This window comes from Uranotaenia lowii, chromosome 1, assembly GCF_029784155.1.
Source record: "Uranotaenia lowii strain MFRU-FL chromosome 1, ASM2978415v1, whole genome shotgun sequence".
NCBI classification, from domain to species: Eukaryota; Metazoa; Arthropoda; class Insecta; order Diptera; family Culicidae; genus Uranotaenia; species Uranotaenia lowii.
The window spans coordinates 72,212,411-72,226,500 of record NC_073691.1 but is presented as its reverse complement, the minus strand read 5'-3'; the positions used below and the strand labels follow the sequence as shown (position 1 = coordinate 72,226,500).

The window sequence follows — 14,090 nt, the reverse complement described above, 5'->3', positions numbered from 1 at the left end:
TCGGTCAAATTTTTGCATCAGAAAAAACAGTTTTGTGTGAAGCCTTAGAAAATAACGAAAAAGCAAAATAAACAAAAATTAAACTTCTGTTACTTTTTTTCTCACAGGAAAAAGTTTCTAAAGGCCTGCATGAAAAATTGTTATGGATTTCAAACCTTAATTTTGAGCATTTTAGATTTATTAATCTAAATTGCTAAACATGTTTCAGTTTTTAAATATATTTTTAAAACATAGAGTTGTCGGGGAAAAAATTATTCCACATTTGAATTCAGTACACCCTAATTCGTCAAAATAAGCTCTAAAATTTTAACACCGAAAAACTGATAAATTTTGAAAATCTGTTATCAATGCTGAATTATTAGAACTAAAGTTTAAATTCAAAATAATCACAATATTAATGTGTAGTTATCGGAATATGAATTATAAATCTTAATTCTTATTCCAATTTCAATGTAGAATGTAGTTAAAAATACACACAACCTTCTCACTGTTTGATCTCCAGTCCCTTGTATTTAAACTACCTGCTACGTAGTCGTCAACATAATGGCCTTCAATAATTCCTTCAACCGCGCGAGGGCTTGTCTGTTTAAATTATTGGACGTTTCTATTTTTTAAGTACTGAGCTGACGCTGGCGAATACGCTGAACCGAACGTAGCGACGTCCATTACGTAGGTTTCAAGTTTACTGCTTCCATCCGGCCTCCAAAGAAACCGCTGCGCTTGTCTGTCACATTCGTTGATACGGATCTGGTGAAACATTTCATCAATGTCTCCGGTAACTGCAAACTCGTACTGTCGGAACCGGAAAAGTACCCAAGGAAGAGGGGCTAGCTCGTCTGGACCTTTAAGCAGCATAGTGAGATGCCGTCGACTGTCGCTGATGCATTCCGAATCATCCGCACTTTCCCGGACTTCTTCGGATTCACCACAACGCCTAGTGGTAAGTAACGGACACGTCTTGGATCGGAATTGATTATCTTACCTTCGGTTATTCGATGTGCATACCCTTTGGCTTGGTAGCTCTCCAATTGCTTCGTCAAAATCATCCGCAGCTCCGGATTCCGAGCCATCTTTTTCTCCAGGCACTCGTATCATTTGAAAGCCATCGGATAACTGTCGGGAAATTCAAGTTGGTCGTACTTCCACAGCAGGCCCGTGTGGCCTTTGTGTCGATTCCTCAAGAATCCTGCGCGCTCTCATGTCAGCTTCTGACTCGAGTCTCGTAGTAGCATGAATCCCCATGTCTTCCATCTCAGAGTATTGTCTCACTACTTTGTGCAATGTATCATCTTGTGAACAGCTACACGCTACGGCTACCATAAATGCACCAACCCAGCTTCATCTTCGCTGCCACCGGCTCGTTCGTGCGACCTTGTTCGATCCGAAGCGGAACTTTCATGTGCAAGTTGTTGACGCCAATGAGAATTCTAGACACGGCGTCTTTGGCATCTGGAAGCCCGTTTAAGTGTAGAAAGTCTCTAACCAAACCTTCATAATCCAGAGATTGAGTGGAGAGAGCAAGGTTGCTCACTGTACGCGCGTCATCTTGGACATTCTTGGACTCTTGCTCTGTACGCTTCATATCGCCGGTCCATTGATCGGAAGCACAAAACCTGGGTGTGCCTTGTATTCCTAGTTCTACAACGAGCGAGTCTTCGACCATAGTAAGTGACGTCCTCTTATCAACAAAAGCAAAGGTCTCCAGTGCCTTCCGTTCCTCACACTTCGAATGCACATTCAAGGATCCACGCTTCTGTTTCAGCTTGTTTTCCCTTTTCCCTGCTCCGTTGTAAACGGAGACACGGCTTGCAGACTTCGCCACTCTCGTCACAAACGTTGAAAACAATTTCAAATCCACACTTTCTTCAAACTCACTAAACTCCACCCACTTGAACTGATAATTTAGAGGCAGTCGGTTCAGTAACTCGTTCAGGACCAAGGAGAACTGTAATGGTGGGTCGAGACGCGTTTATTTCCGTGTCTGAATTATTTCGTGTTTTATTAAAGGTATTTCTTAAAAGTTACCGAAAAGATTGTGATTTTTTGTGTGATAAGCAAATTGTGATAAGAAGAGTGTAATACTTAGTGAAAAAGTCCCGCAGTATCTTCAATTTCAAATAAAAACTCAGCTCATTTTTGGAGAAAAAAATGTTAATGATCGCCGCGAGTGTGTGTTTTTCTTTATTTCTGATTCATTCATTCGTGTGAATAATGCCCGGCGTTCAAGTGGTTCGGTTATCCGTCTCGCTCGTTCTTTTGATGAGATAGACAAATGAGTAAAACTGCATTTTAGCTATGGCGAATGGAAATTTGTGCCAACATCAACAAGATAAGTATCATCTTTCAATTCTTTTCGTCAGGAAACTTTTTGTTTGGAGGAACTATAGATAGGTTGAGAAAATCAACGATACACAAAAACCCTTTTTAGATAACTTTGAATCAATGAATTCCCTAATACTGTCCGTAAAATGCAGTGCAGTAGTTCTCAATCATAAAACAACTGAGAAAAAAGTTCGTCGATTTACATACACGGTTGATGTTGAAAAAAAAAGTGTGATATTTTATTGCAATACTGCTCTACTTATCAAGGCTTATTAATGATGAATTTGTTTACAAGCATACTTTTTAGGAATTAAACATTATCGATAATTTTGTTTAGGTAGGTTTCCGAAAACTAGATTAATACGAAACCAGTTGAGAAACACTGACTTGGTAGTGTGTCCCCCCAAAGGAGCGCTAGCGTTCTGAAGCACGGGAAGCCATCGGTATAGAATGAGACAGAATGTTTTCACTTGAGTAATCAGTGTTCCTAATAAATGTAAATAAGTGTGAAAGAGACGAAGCGTTTTCCTGTTCGATTCCAGCGAAATATTTCAACAAAATACCCGCTTACTCAGATCATTCTCTTTACCATCACAACATTTGAGATGGACAACATTATTTTTATATTGAGTGACTTTTTTTTATCTCTATCGTTTAGTGTTCTTTTGGTATAAAGATTTCATGTTCGATGAAGAAGACCTTCCAGCTAATGAACGGAAAATTTGAATTTTAACCAAACTGTGAAAATAAGGCTGGCTGAAATTTTTTCGGAAAGGAGGAAATATTTCAAGGTCAAGTAGATGATTTCTATAAACTTGAACGCAAGTTACCATTCAAGGAAAAGCTTGCTGTACAAATTTAGCCAACTTTATTCAATGTTTGCAGCATTGTAGGCGTTTTAAAGATGTGAAAAAATCTACACAGGAAATCATCTATTCTGTTGTTTTTAAATATATTTTCCAAGATTTTTTTCCTCAAAAATAGTGTTGAAAATTATATTTCTGACCATACATAGCTGTATATCGATCTTAACCCGTTCTCAATGATTTCTCAAAAGTTTTGCTAATTATCAGTTTATGCTTATTAATAAATGTATCACAATCATTGAATCTTACAAATGTCTATAATAATATTATTTTTTATTATTATCATTACTATGAATTTTATTATTGAAGTTTACTATCAGAGTATGATTCTACTATATACTTTATTATCAGTGAAAAGTTGCAGCTATTCGTTTAATAAAGCTTTGCAGGCAAAAAATGAATATCTTCATTCAGAATAATAGTAAAGTTTTTTCAGGTAATCTATTCCAGGATATTTGACATTTTTAATAATGTTTTGATTTCAGATTTGTACGAGTCATTCAGCTATCTTAATTGGTATCATCACCATCAACGTTAACATTGGACATATGGACAAAAATTATATTTTATAATATCGTTTAATTTTCAGATCTATTTCATCTGGCTAAACGACAAAACGTTTATTTTAGTACGAGCCCGACGACTTAATATTCATTTTGGAAACGGAAAATCACTATGCAGCTGATAAATAATTTTTTATTTTTGCCAGTTAAAATATTTTAATTGAGGCCCTCAGGATCGGAGGGTGTAAGTGCCAAACTAATCAATTTTGAGATAAGTACATCTGGTGAAAAACTCAGATAAGAAAAAAAAATTTAAACACTTGTGAATGAAATAAAACTGCTCGGATTCGAAAAATATATCAAAAATCGACCACCTTCACAACTTAGAAGCGCGTTTTCTCGAAACAATCATTTACTTGCACCTCTCTGATCCCAAGCGCCTCAATTATAAGCACGATCAATGTCTAGCAGTCCTTTCAACCAGTATTCAAATATTGTTAAAAGATTTCCTAAAATATTCTCAATTGTATTCATTTACCAACAAAATTTATCATCAACCATACCATTATAGTAATTATAATTGAACTAAAACTTATAAACTAAATACACGTCAATATTTTATTGGATATATTAGTGTGCTTAATTAATATAATTGATAAATTATATTCATTCAGTACTTTACTATGTCAACAATGAATAATTGAAAGTCTAATCATAATTACATGACCCATTTGGTCACGCGGCTATGATTGGGCGGGGCTTATTGATAAGGAAAGTAACCTCGGAATGTGCAGCTAGGTCTCTGTCATTCTGAAATGGGTTTCTGGAATTTCAATAGAGCTAACACCTCCAGCATCCGCAATTGAACAATTTTAATCTAATAGATTAAGATTGACTCTTTTGCATAACATACCTGCCAGCTCAGGGGGTCGTTGGATGGAACACACACACACACACACACACACACAGTCGGTTCAGTAACTCGTTCAGCAGACTCGGATTTGACAGATGGTATTGGTGATTGGCGGCATCCAAATGACCACAAAGGCTTTGTACTGCAATCCCGAAATTGATGAAAGTCGCAAGCCCATAAAGAAAACGTAGGGTTTGCATAATGAAAGGAACCGATTCTGGAGTGTGAAGTCGGCTACGGACTCATTCTAAGGCAGGACCTTTCAGGCAGCGTTGAAGTCTTCCGAGATTCTCAACCGGACTATAGCCGCGAGCTAGCGTAGAATTGGTAAAGTTGCTGACAAAAGCTTTCCAATCGTTGGCATTACCGTCAAAGGTTGGGAGGTCCCTTGGGAAAACTTGACGAGCAAGTAGTTGAGAGGCGGTTGGTTAGAAGGTATTCAGAAAATGGGTAAAATCCGGATATTTGTTCGGGCCTAAGCCAAGTTGTTTTATAAGGGATGCGAGGTGGTATATGTTATGATTTCTATCAAGGCTCTAATCATTGGCAGAATAATTATTTGTATTATGATTATTTTAATTTCGATAATCGTAAGTATTATTGGTATTGAAGGCAGTATGGTTTGTATTATGTGCATTGGTGGTTTTATGGATAGTATAGTTGTGGTTATGGGCAATATTGAGCGGCATGTATTGTTCAAAAGTAGAAATAAATGGGTGATTACCCGTGGCTGTGTTGATGCAAGCCGTTGCTGGTTGGAGGCCTTTGAAGATGGCAACGGTTAACCCAACGTTGAAGGCTGGACCACCGACGATATCATTGTCGATCGCTCCTGCTCCGCTTCTGTCGATGCGCTCACTGCTGGTAGGGCGGTTGACCCAATTTCGATGAACGCTGCTCCTCCAAACCATCGGTTGGATACCGTTGGTTTTGTTGAAGGCCTGGATTATACCGGTTCGACATTCTTATTCGATGTCCCCTGATTCGGCGCACTGAGCACCGCGCAATTCCCGGTACTGGTTGACGATAACCAGAACTAGTCGGAGGCACCAACGGTGGAGCTGATGGTTCCGACTGGCATAGTTGGACCTCTGCTTTATCCTTCGCTGTAGTGGTGGAATCGTACGATCAATAACTGGCGACCCATAACCCGCGTTACGATCTAGCAGTTCTGTCTCCGGATCTTGCATGTGAAAGACGATCATCTTCTTCTTTTTCACTGAAAGAATCATGCGCTTGCATAACGAAAACTCTCCGAGACATGCTGTTTCTCGGCCTCTATTTATTCCAACGTGGCTCTTAATCTCACCTCCCTCGCATTGCGATCTAATGCGCGCTTTTAATCAAGCTACTGCAGCTCGTTTGCAAGCCGGGAGCTTTTCTCGGAAGTAGCGGATTTAACACAAATTGTTGGCTGGGTGGGTACTGGTGAGCATAAATAGTCGGCAAGCCCATGGCTGATTTTCCTTCGACGGGCTAACTCCTGCACACGAGTGGTGCTACCAGATCTGGCAGCGATCACACTGGACGAGATCGCATATAGAATCTGGGTCCGAGCACTCATGGCAGTTGTACCCATCTCCGCTTTGGTTCGGTGTACCATCGGGAATCCTTCCGTAAGAAGCGTCCATCTCGTTCGAGATGATTTTCTTGAAGATTTCCCGATGGTACACCTAACCAAAGCCAGTATCTTTAAGTTTTAATTCAAGATCATAAGGATGTCAGCGTCAAATCTTACAAATATTTATGCCAAATCACAATGTTCTTTTGGGATGGCTATTTTTTGGGATTAGTAGTGTCAAGTCCCCAAAACATAGAAATTAATCACTCAAATTCACCATGCCAAATCTTCAAGATATCAATTTCAAATTTGAAGACACCGATACCCAACCTTCAAGAAATATCAAGCAGGAAAGAACAGAAATGTAATTAAAAATGGAGCTCTGACATTCAGCCGAAGGTCGCCAGGCCGAAAGATGTTAGCCCGAAGGTCGCTGGGCCTAGACTGTCCTTTAGTGTGTCCCAAAATTGCATAATTTCTAAGAACCTGGTGGCTCAACCTCCAAATGATAGATTTGGGTGTGGAGAACAAACTTCTGCATGGGATCGACTAAAAAAGACCATGTTTAAAGGTTCCACAAACGAGATCTTGAAAAAAAGTTTTCTTTTCAAATATCGGATTTTTAAAAAAGTTTGGTTATGAATTTTTTACAAAGTTTATATATTCTAAATGTTTTTTTTTGGGATTGAAGACAATACGAGACAAATGAAAAAAAAATAAACCTATTGAAAACGCAGGTTCAGTGTTTGGAATAGAGTTATTTTTATTAAGGTTTGTTCGTCAAGTCATTAAACAACTAGGTACCCATTACATTAACGATAGCTATTTGTTACTTTCCATATTGCATGTTCCCTAACCGGGAAAGTACTCATTTCTCAATGAGTACTTTGATACTTTTGTATGTATGGTTCCCCCATCGGTAGCAAGGTCCAGCCTATGTCTGTGTGGCTTGGCCTTCGAATTGCTTCTCAGGCTTCCACGGCCGATGGTTCGTCGAAGGAAGGCATCCAACCTTCAGAGACCTACAATGGTTGGCAATCCACTCCGCTTGCAATAGTCTCTTCAGATTTACCCCAGATGCATTCCCTCTGAAATATATATATATATATATATATATATATATATATATATATATATATATATATATATATATATATATATATATATATATATATATATATATATATATCTATATATCTATATATATATATATATATATATATATATATCTATATATATATATATATATATATATATATATATATATATATATATATATATATATATATATATATATATATATATATATATATATATATATATATATATATATATATATATATATATATATATATATATATATATATATCTATATATATATATATATATATATATATATATATATATATATATATATATATATATATATATATATATATATATATATATAATTATTTATATAATGAAACACATCTTACCTGTCGGCAACTTATGGGATTCGAACAAAAAGTTTTCTTTCCGATACCGGACATCGAACACAGTAAGCCTGGGTTACCAGACTCGCACCAGCATATCCACTAGACCACATCAGCGCTCTCTCAATGAGTACTTTGATACTTTTACCCAGAAAATCTGGCAACACTTTTGTGTTACAACGAACCCAATTAGTGTTGTCTCGCTTAACCGTGTGGTGATGTAAACATTTGTACCGCGTTTATCATCATCACCATTGATTCATTGTTCTTCGATTGCGAATTGAACACAAAGAGAGTGGAGTACCAAAACCAACCGTGTTTTGGTTCTGCACGGAGTTGCAGAAATCGTTTGTAGTCGGATCGTTCCGATCAGCAAAATGTTTGGCTCCAGAGGATCCGAAACCGAACCGGTGAGTTTCAACAGAACCAAATTTGCATCGAAATTAAAAATTAGCAAGCTATCTTAAAAAAATTTTTTTTTTTGGTTCATATTTTTTTTTAATTCAGCTGACTTTAATGTGAACCCTTCATAAAGCGCCGATGCCATCAAAAGAAGAGGATTTTTGTGCACTCAAACTTTGCTTAACAAAGTATGTTGTTTATATCATTCTGTGAAGAGTTATTTACGACTCAATCCTTATTAAAAATCACAATTTGGGATATCTTTTGGTCGCAAATTGTCTTTCACGCAATGAGTACATTCTGTTCATTGCGTTCAAATTACAATTTGTGGCTAAAGTACAATCTTTGAACAGCAATAACTTTTTGTATTAAGTCTAATCTTGTTGCAGTCTTGAGATGGAACGTTTATCTTGATCAAAATTTAAGAAAAATCAACATTAATTAGTAAACTACTGGTAAAGTAAAAAATTATTGATCAAAAACAAGTTTTTAAAACTTCTTCAGAACACAATGTCTCAGAATCCCTTTCACACTTGAGATTCAGTTCCTTTCCCGTTGTCAGATTTAGCTCAATTTTAGCATATGGCCTTCTAATGCTTTCCTTAACCTTCCAAAGCTGTTCGCAAAATATCGGTTTCGGGGAAATTTAACTTGTAATTTGTTTTTATTCCCGTGGCCGTAAATATTGACCGATATTTATGATATTTGATTCATTGGGTAGGTAATTTATTCTATTTCCTAAATATTTTAAAATGAAGTGAATTGGTTCTACCAGGTTGTCTGTAGTGGGTTCCGAATGGAAAAAGTCCTAAAAAACAATTTTGTTTTTAAACTGCTTATAATTTCTGATAACTTTGTAGTATTTAGGTAAGTATACACATAACACACGACGTATTACAGGACACGACACATAACGTTCTTACTTAACGGAAAAAGGATATAAAGTTACCTTTTTGTCGACCGGTTTCGGGCTCGATGTTGCCCATCTACAGGACGATGTCCGACTGATTACACAAAGGATAATTACAGCTCCAGTTTCATACTTGATGTAGTGTTCGTCGAACGCAATTGGCATTATGCGGTTTTTTGTTTGATCAGGTTGAAGAGAGGTGAAATGATCGGCGGCTCGTCTTCGTTCATCAACGGTTTTTCGGCGGTGCTGATGAACATCGACTCCCAAGCATTCAGGTGTGATGTTTTCCGTACAAACTTCCTAAATTTGACCCTTTTCCAATCGACGGAATGGTCAAACTCTGTTGTGTGGGCGGCAACACTCGATTCATTAATCCTCCCATTCTCAACGGCATTTTTGTGTTCTTTGAGACGGACTTTGAATTTACGGCGAGTTTGACCAATATAAATAGCCGGGCAGCTGCTGCATGGAATTTCGTAGATTCCGGATCTGTCCTCCTCAGGAATCTTGTCTTTAAGCGAGACTAGACGATCCTTGAGGGTGTTTCCACTCTTGTATGCGGTTTTTAGACCATGCTGCAGAAGAATCTGGCTGATTCCGTTAGTCAATTTTGGATAAAACGGTAGACTAACTCTTTGCGATTCTTCTTTTTCCGGTGTTAGTGTTGTTGCATCACTTCGGTGCTTTTTTCGGGCGTGCTTGCGAAGAATTTTACGAACGAAGTCATTGTCGTATCCATTCACAATTCCTGCATCAAAAATTTTTTGCTTCTCGTCTTCAAACTCTGGCTTTTCCATTGGAATATGGTACAGCCGGTGTGCCATAGAGTGGAAGGCGGCTTGTTTTTGAGCACCAAAGTGATTTGAGTCGACCGTAATATATCTGTCAGTTGAGGTTGGTTTCCGGTAGATTCCAAACTTTATTGTGTTGTCCTCTTTCCTTGAGATCAGCAAATCAAGGAAGGGCAGTTTTCCCTCAACTTCTTTCTCAACCGTAAATTTTATCGATCTATGCTGATTATTTAATAATTCTAGTGTCTGTGGGAGGTAGCGTTCTTTTACAGAGGCGAAAATGTCATCCACGTAGCGCCACCAGACACGGGGGAAGAGTTTTTCCCTTTTCTCCAAATCGGTCTCAAAATCGGCCATGAATACTTCTGCCAGAAGGGGGGAAAGTTTGCTCCCCATGCTGAGGCCAAAGGTCTGTTTATAAAACTTACCCCGGAACATGAAGTAGTTCTGCCTCATACACACTTCTGCGACAGTTATGTAGGCTTCAATCTGGTTGGGAGGAACTTGGCGGCGTTCCAAATGTTTTCGTAGGCTATGGAGGGCATCGGAAGTGGGGACACTGGGGAAGAGTGCGGAGACGTCAAAGGAGACCAAAATTTCGCCTCGACGCACTTTGAATCCTTTTAGATGATCCACAAACTCAACCGAGTTTTTCACACTTTTGCCGTGTTTCACCGGGTATTTCTTCATTTCCTCAACCAACCACGCTGCCATTTTTTCCGTGGGTGTACAAATGTTGGAGGAAATCGGTCGCATAGCAATAGGGTTTTTATGTATCTTAGGTAAGCAGTATAATGAGGCTACTTTAGGATTTGGAACGAGGAATTTCCTTTCAAGTTTAACATCACCTATGAGCTGAGCAACTTTTTGTCTAGCGGCGTTGGCTTCCTCGATCAGCATATTGAGGGGATCTTTTGGTTTCCCATTTTTAAACATGCATTCCTCATATGGCCCCGTTGCTATCATGTCTCGGACTTTCTTATCATAGTCAGATGATAGTTCTCGTATAGTTTCTCGATAGATCGTAGTTCCCCAGAGTGCTCCAATTTCGGATATCGTGAATAATATCGAAAGCTCTATTCAATTCCGAAATTTTCCGTCCAAAGCAGCTCTTCGCCACGATATTGGAAATTTCATTATGAAAACAGCAACAAAAAAGAGTCGTTCGAAAAAAGATACAAGCGACTCCGAAATTGTGATCGAAAAATTGAAAAAACACGAAGTGGTGTACTCTCGGGCAGATAAAGGTAATGCAGTTGTCATCATGAACAAATCTGACTATGATAAGAAAGTCCGAGACATGATCTTTGGAGGGTTAAATAATCTAAGTATTTTTTTTTCGCAAGTATTACGATTTTCAAGAAGGTTTTTGATTTATTTAATCGAATTCGGAAAATTAATTTTTTTAAATAAAAAATCAAATGAAATCGTTTGAAAATTTACACCAACTGCAGAAGTTTTAGATTTTTTTTTCGAGTAAAATTTCACATTTTGTCTGTCAAAAATATGTTTTAAGAAAAATCATAAGAGTGTTGCATACATTTAGGGGTGAAAAATAATACAAAAAATTCTACCATCTGAAATCATAAAATTTAATTTTTGGATTGATGAAATTTTGAAATTTACAAACGCGTGATGCAATGCAATCATATTTCAGCATATGGAAATGAGATTTAAAAGGTGAATCTTCGATTTGCTTTTTGATGCATTTTAGTCCGGACTCTCAACTGAATTATAAAAACATTTATGTCACTTTGTCATCATCATTTTGTTATTACTAAATGATAACTTTACTACGTTATATTAAAATAAAAATTGAATAAGTGTTGTGGTACAAAAATGTTGAATATAATACTGCTGTTACATGATGCCACGTTTAACGGCTTTCATTTATTTTTCTACAACCTCCTTATTTCCTTAACATGAACTAATAGTTAATTGTAACCGACAGGCTGCGTTAAAGTTAATAAAATTACAAATTACAAATTAACTCTCATTTCTAGGATTCAAGGGTCCATATTAAGTTAAGTATCAGTTTTCAAGTAACTTAGATAGAAATTCGAAAGATTGAAGATTGAATAGAATTCATTCTAGTTTGAATGAAATTAATGTTCTTTTGCATAACGACGTTAGCGCCAAGTAGGTAATGTATAATGCCGTAAGAACATTTTAATAAATTTCACCAAACGATTGGCAATATCGAAAACATTAACATGTTCTTCATTGATTTCCAAATCGCATACCATTTTTCTAGACAACTCTCAGAGTTATTAAAAATACTAGAATTTAAAATGTGTTTAAAAATTTCAACAGCGATTTTCTCGAAACAAGCAATGTGGGTCATACGACCTAATCAAAACAAACTCTAGATTTGAAAGTAACTAATAATACGTGCACTTTAAGGCAATAATTTGTGCACTCCTGGGGAAAACTGTATAGCATGGTAAGGACATCGGCATTTGTCCAATATTGCCCAGTTGCTTAAGATTTTTGATCAATTTTTGGTTTAGTTTCATCGATAAAACACCCCTTAGTTGGATATGTTTCCAATTTGCTGCCTGAAGCATTTTGTTTGAAAATGGGAACTGGCTAAAATCAAACTGCTGACGTTTCAAATTGAACAGTGTCTTCTGCTTGTCCTTTTTCCGCTGTTGCTTTTTGCTGAAAAGTTCCACCCATCCGTGGACGTCCGTCGCCAGGCGCCTCTTCATCTGTCGGTCGGTAGGTCCATTAAAGTGTCCTTCCTTCTGATGATCTTTGGATACATCAATGCGGGAGACGTCTAAGAAGCTGAAAAGTGCTCCGTCCGGTCCCGATGGACGATCACTCATCGTTTCTCGGATAGTGTGTATGTGGTTGGCAAATGCTTAACAGTTTTCAAAATCAAACCCTGAGAGTTGGGTTGCGGCGACGGCGAGGGTGAGTTTGTTTGGAAAATCGGACAGCCTGATAAGGCAGGAACGACTTGCTTCTCTCCCTTCCAACTTGCTGCAGCTTCGCTATATGAAGACATATTGATGATGGCTATTTTGTTGTGTTACAAACTCATTTAAGGGGGTTTCAATCGTGATTTTCCAAACAATGGATGGATGAGGTTCAAGGAAAAACCTAGGAAAGAGTAGCAAAAATCGCCACATCAACAGTATTGATTATTTTATGGGAGATTGGAATAAGTCAGTAGAGGATGAGAGTCTGTGCTTGGAATTTCAATCAGATAAACATTAAAACGGCTTAAGATAAGTGGTAAAAAGAATAACGTGGAATAACATTGAAGAGAATCGTTTTCTTATTATAAAATTAAAATTCATAAGTTATTAAAATTCACGTTCATTACAATCCGGGTTTTGAGCGATCACATATCATTTTTTGTTCGTTCGCACTGCAAGTTGTCCGCTTGTGGGGCGAACCACGGTTGGCCAACTAATGTGTAGTGGTAGATGCAACTCTTTCTGTATCTCCCACTTCATAGTATGTAGTTGGCCCGTGCGGAACAAAAATTTGATATAACTATAAAGTTTCTATCAACCATACTAAGGGTCCGGCGCCGATTTACCGACGCATAAGGCTGAGATAAAAAATCTCCACTGCTTTCGACCCGGAGCCAGCGTCTTCACTTGCTGCCAGCCAATATTCTCGTCAACTGTGTGGATTACAGCAGCTAGACTACGCCGCTACGAGCTTCTGGGCTTGCCTCTTTTGATGCCCATCTGGATTCCAGTCAAGCGCCTCTCTGAAAATCTCGTTTTTATCCCTTCGCTGCGTGTGCCTAATCCATCTCCACTCACGTTCCCGAATCTTGATTTCTAGCGCATTTTTATGACACAGGTGATGAAGTTTTCCCTCAATCTATAAAAAAAATCATAATCTTAAGATGTCCCAACTAAAAAGGACATCACTTTTCATCGATGAGGCCGATAAATTAAGTAAAAGAGTATTCGTTTTCGTTCGGTAGTGCACCGATGAACTACCGGTAGTGCACTTTAAGATGTCTTCGTGCTCGTTTTCAAGATGAGTGGTCCACTGATAGTGTACCATAATGTGGACCTTGGAAAACTCTGAAAATCGTGAATTATCGTGAATTTTGACAGGTCGTGCTTCCCGATGTCTGGTCAGCTGATCTGGTTTATTTCTATTCCGCAAAAATTCAAATAGCGTTCGAGCTAGTTCCACATTGATTTATTCTATATATATCCCGAAGAACGGAAACTAGTTCCGGGTTCAATACCAGTGCCGTTTCCAGCAGAGGCGGAGAATTTCACCCGGATAGCACGTTCCAAAGCAAACTAGCGAATCTCGGCCCTCAAGTAACTGGAGACAGCCGGAATGCTATCAAGAGTCGCCCGT

General features: G+C 37.9%; 1 protein-coding gene across 1 annotated transcript; it reads right to left on the bottom strand.

Moving 5' to 3' along the window:
* Positions 1–9,116: 9,116 nt before the first annotated feature.
* LOC129761016 (uncharacterized) lies at positions 9,117–10,712 on the bottom strand. Its single transcript, XM_055758721.1, has one exon. It carries the CDS (start codon positions 10,710–10,712, stop codon positions 9,117–9,119), a length of 1,596 nt encoding a protein of 531 aa, XP_055614696.1.
* Positions 10,713–14,090: the final 3,378 nt, after the last annotated feature.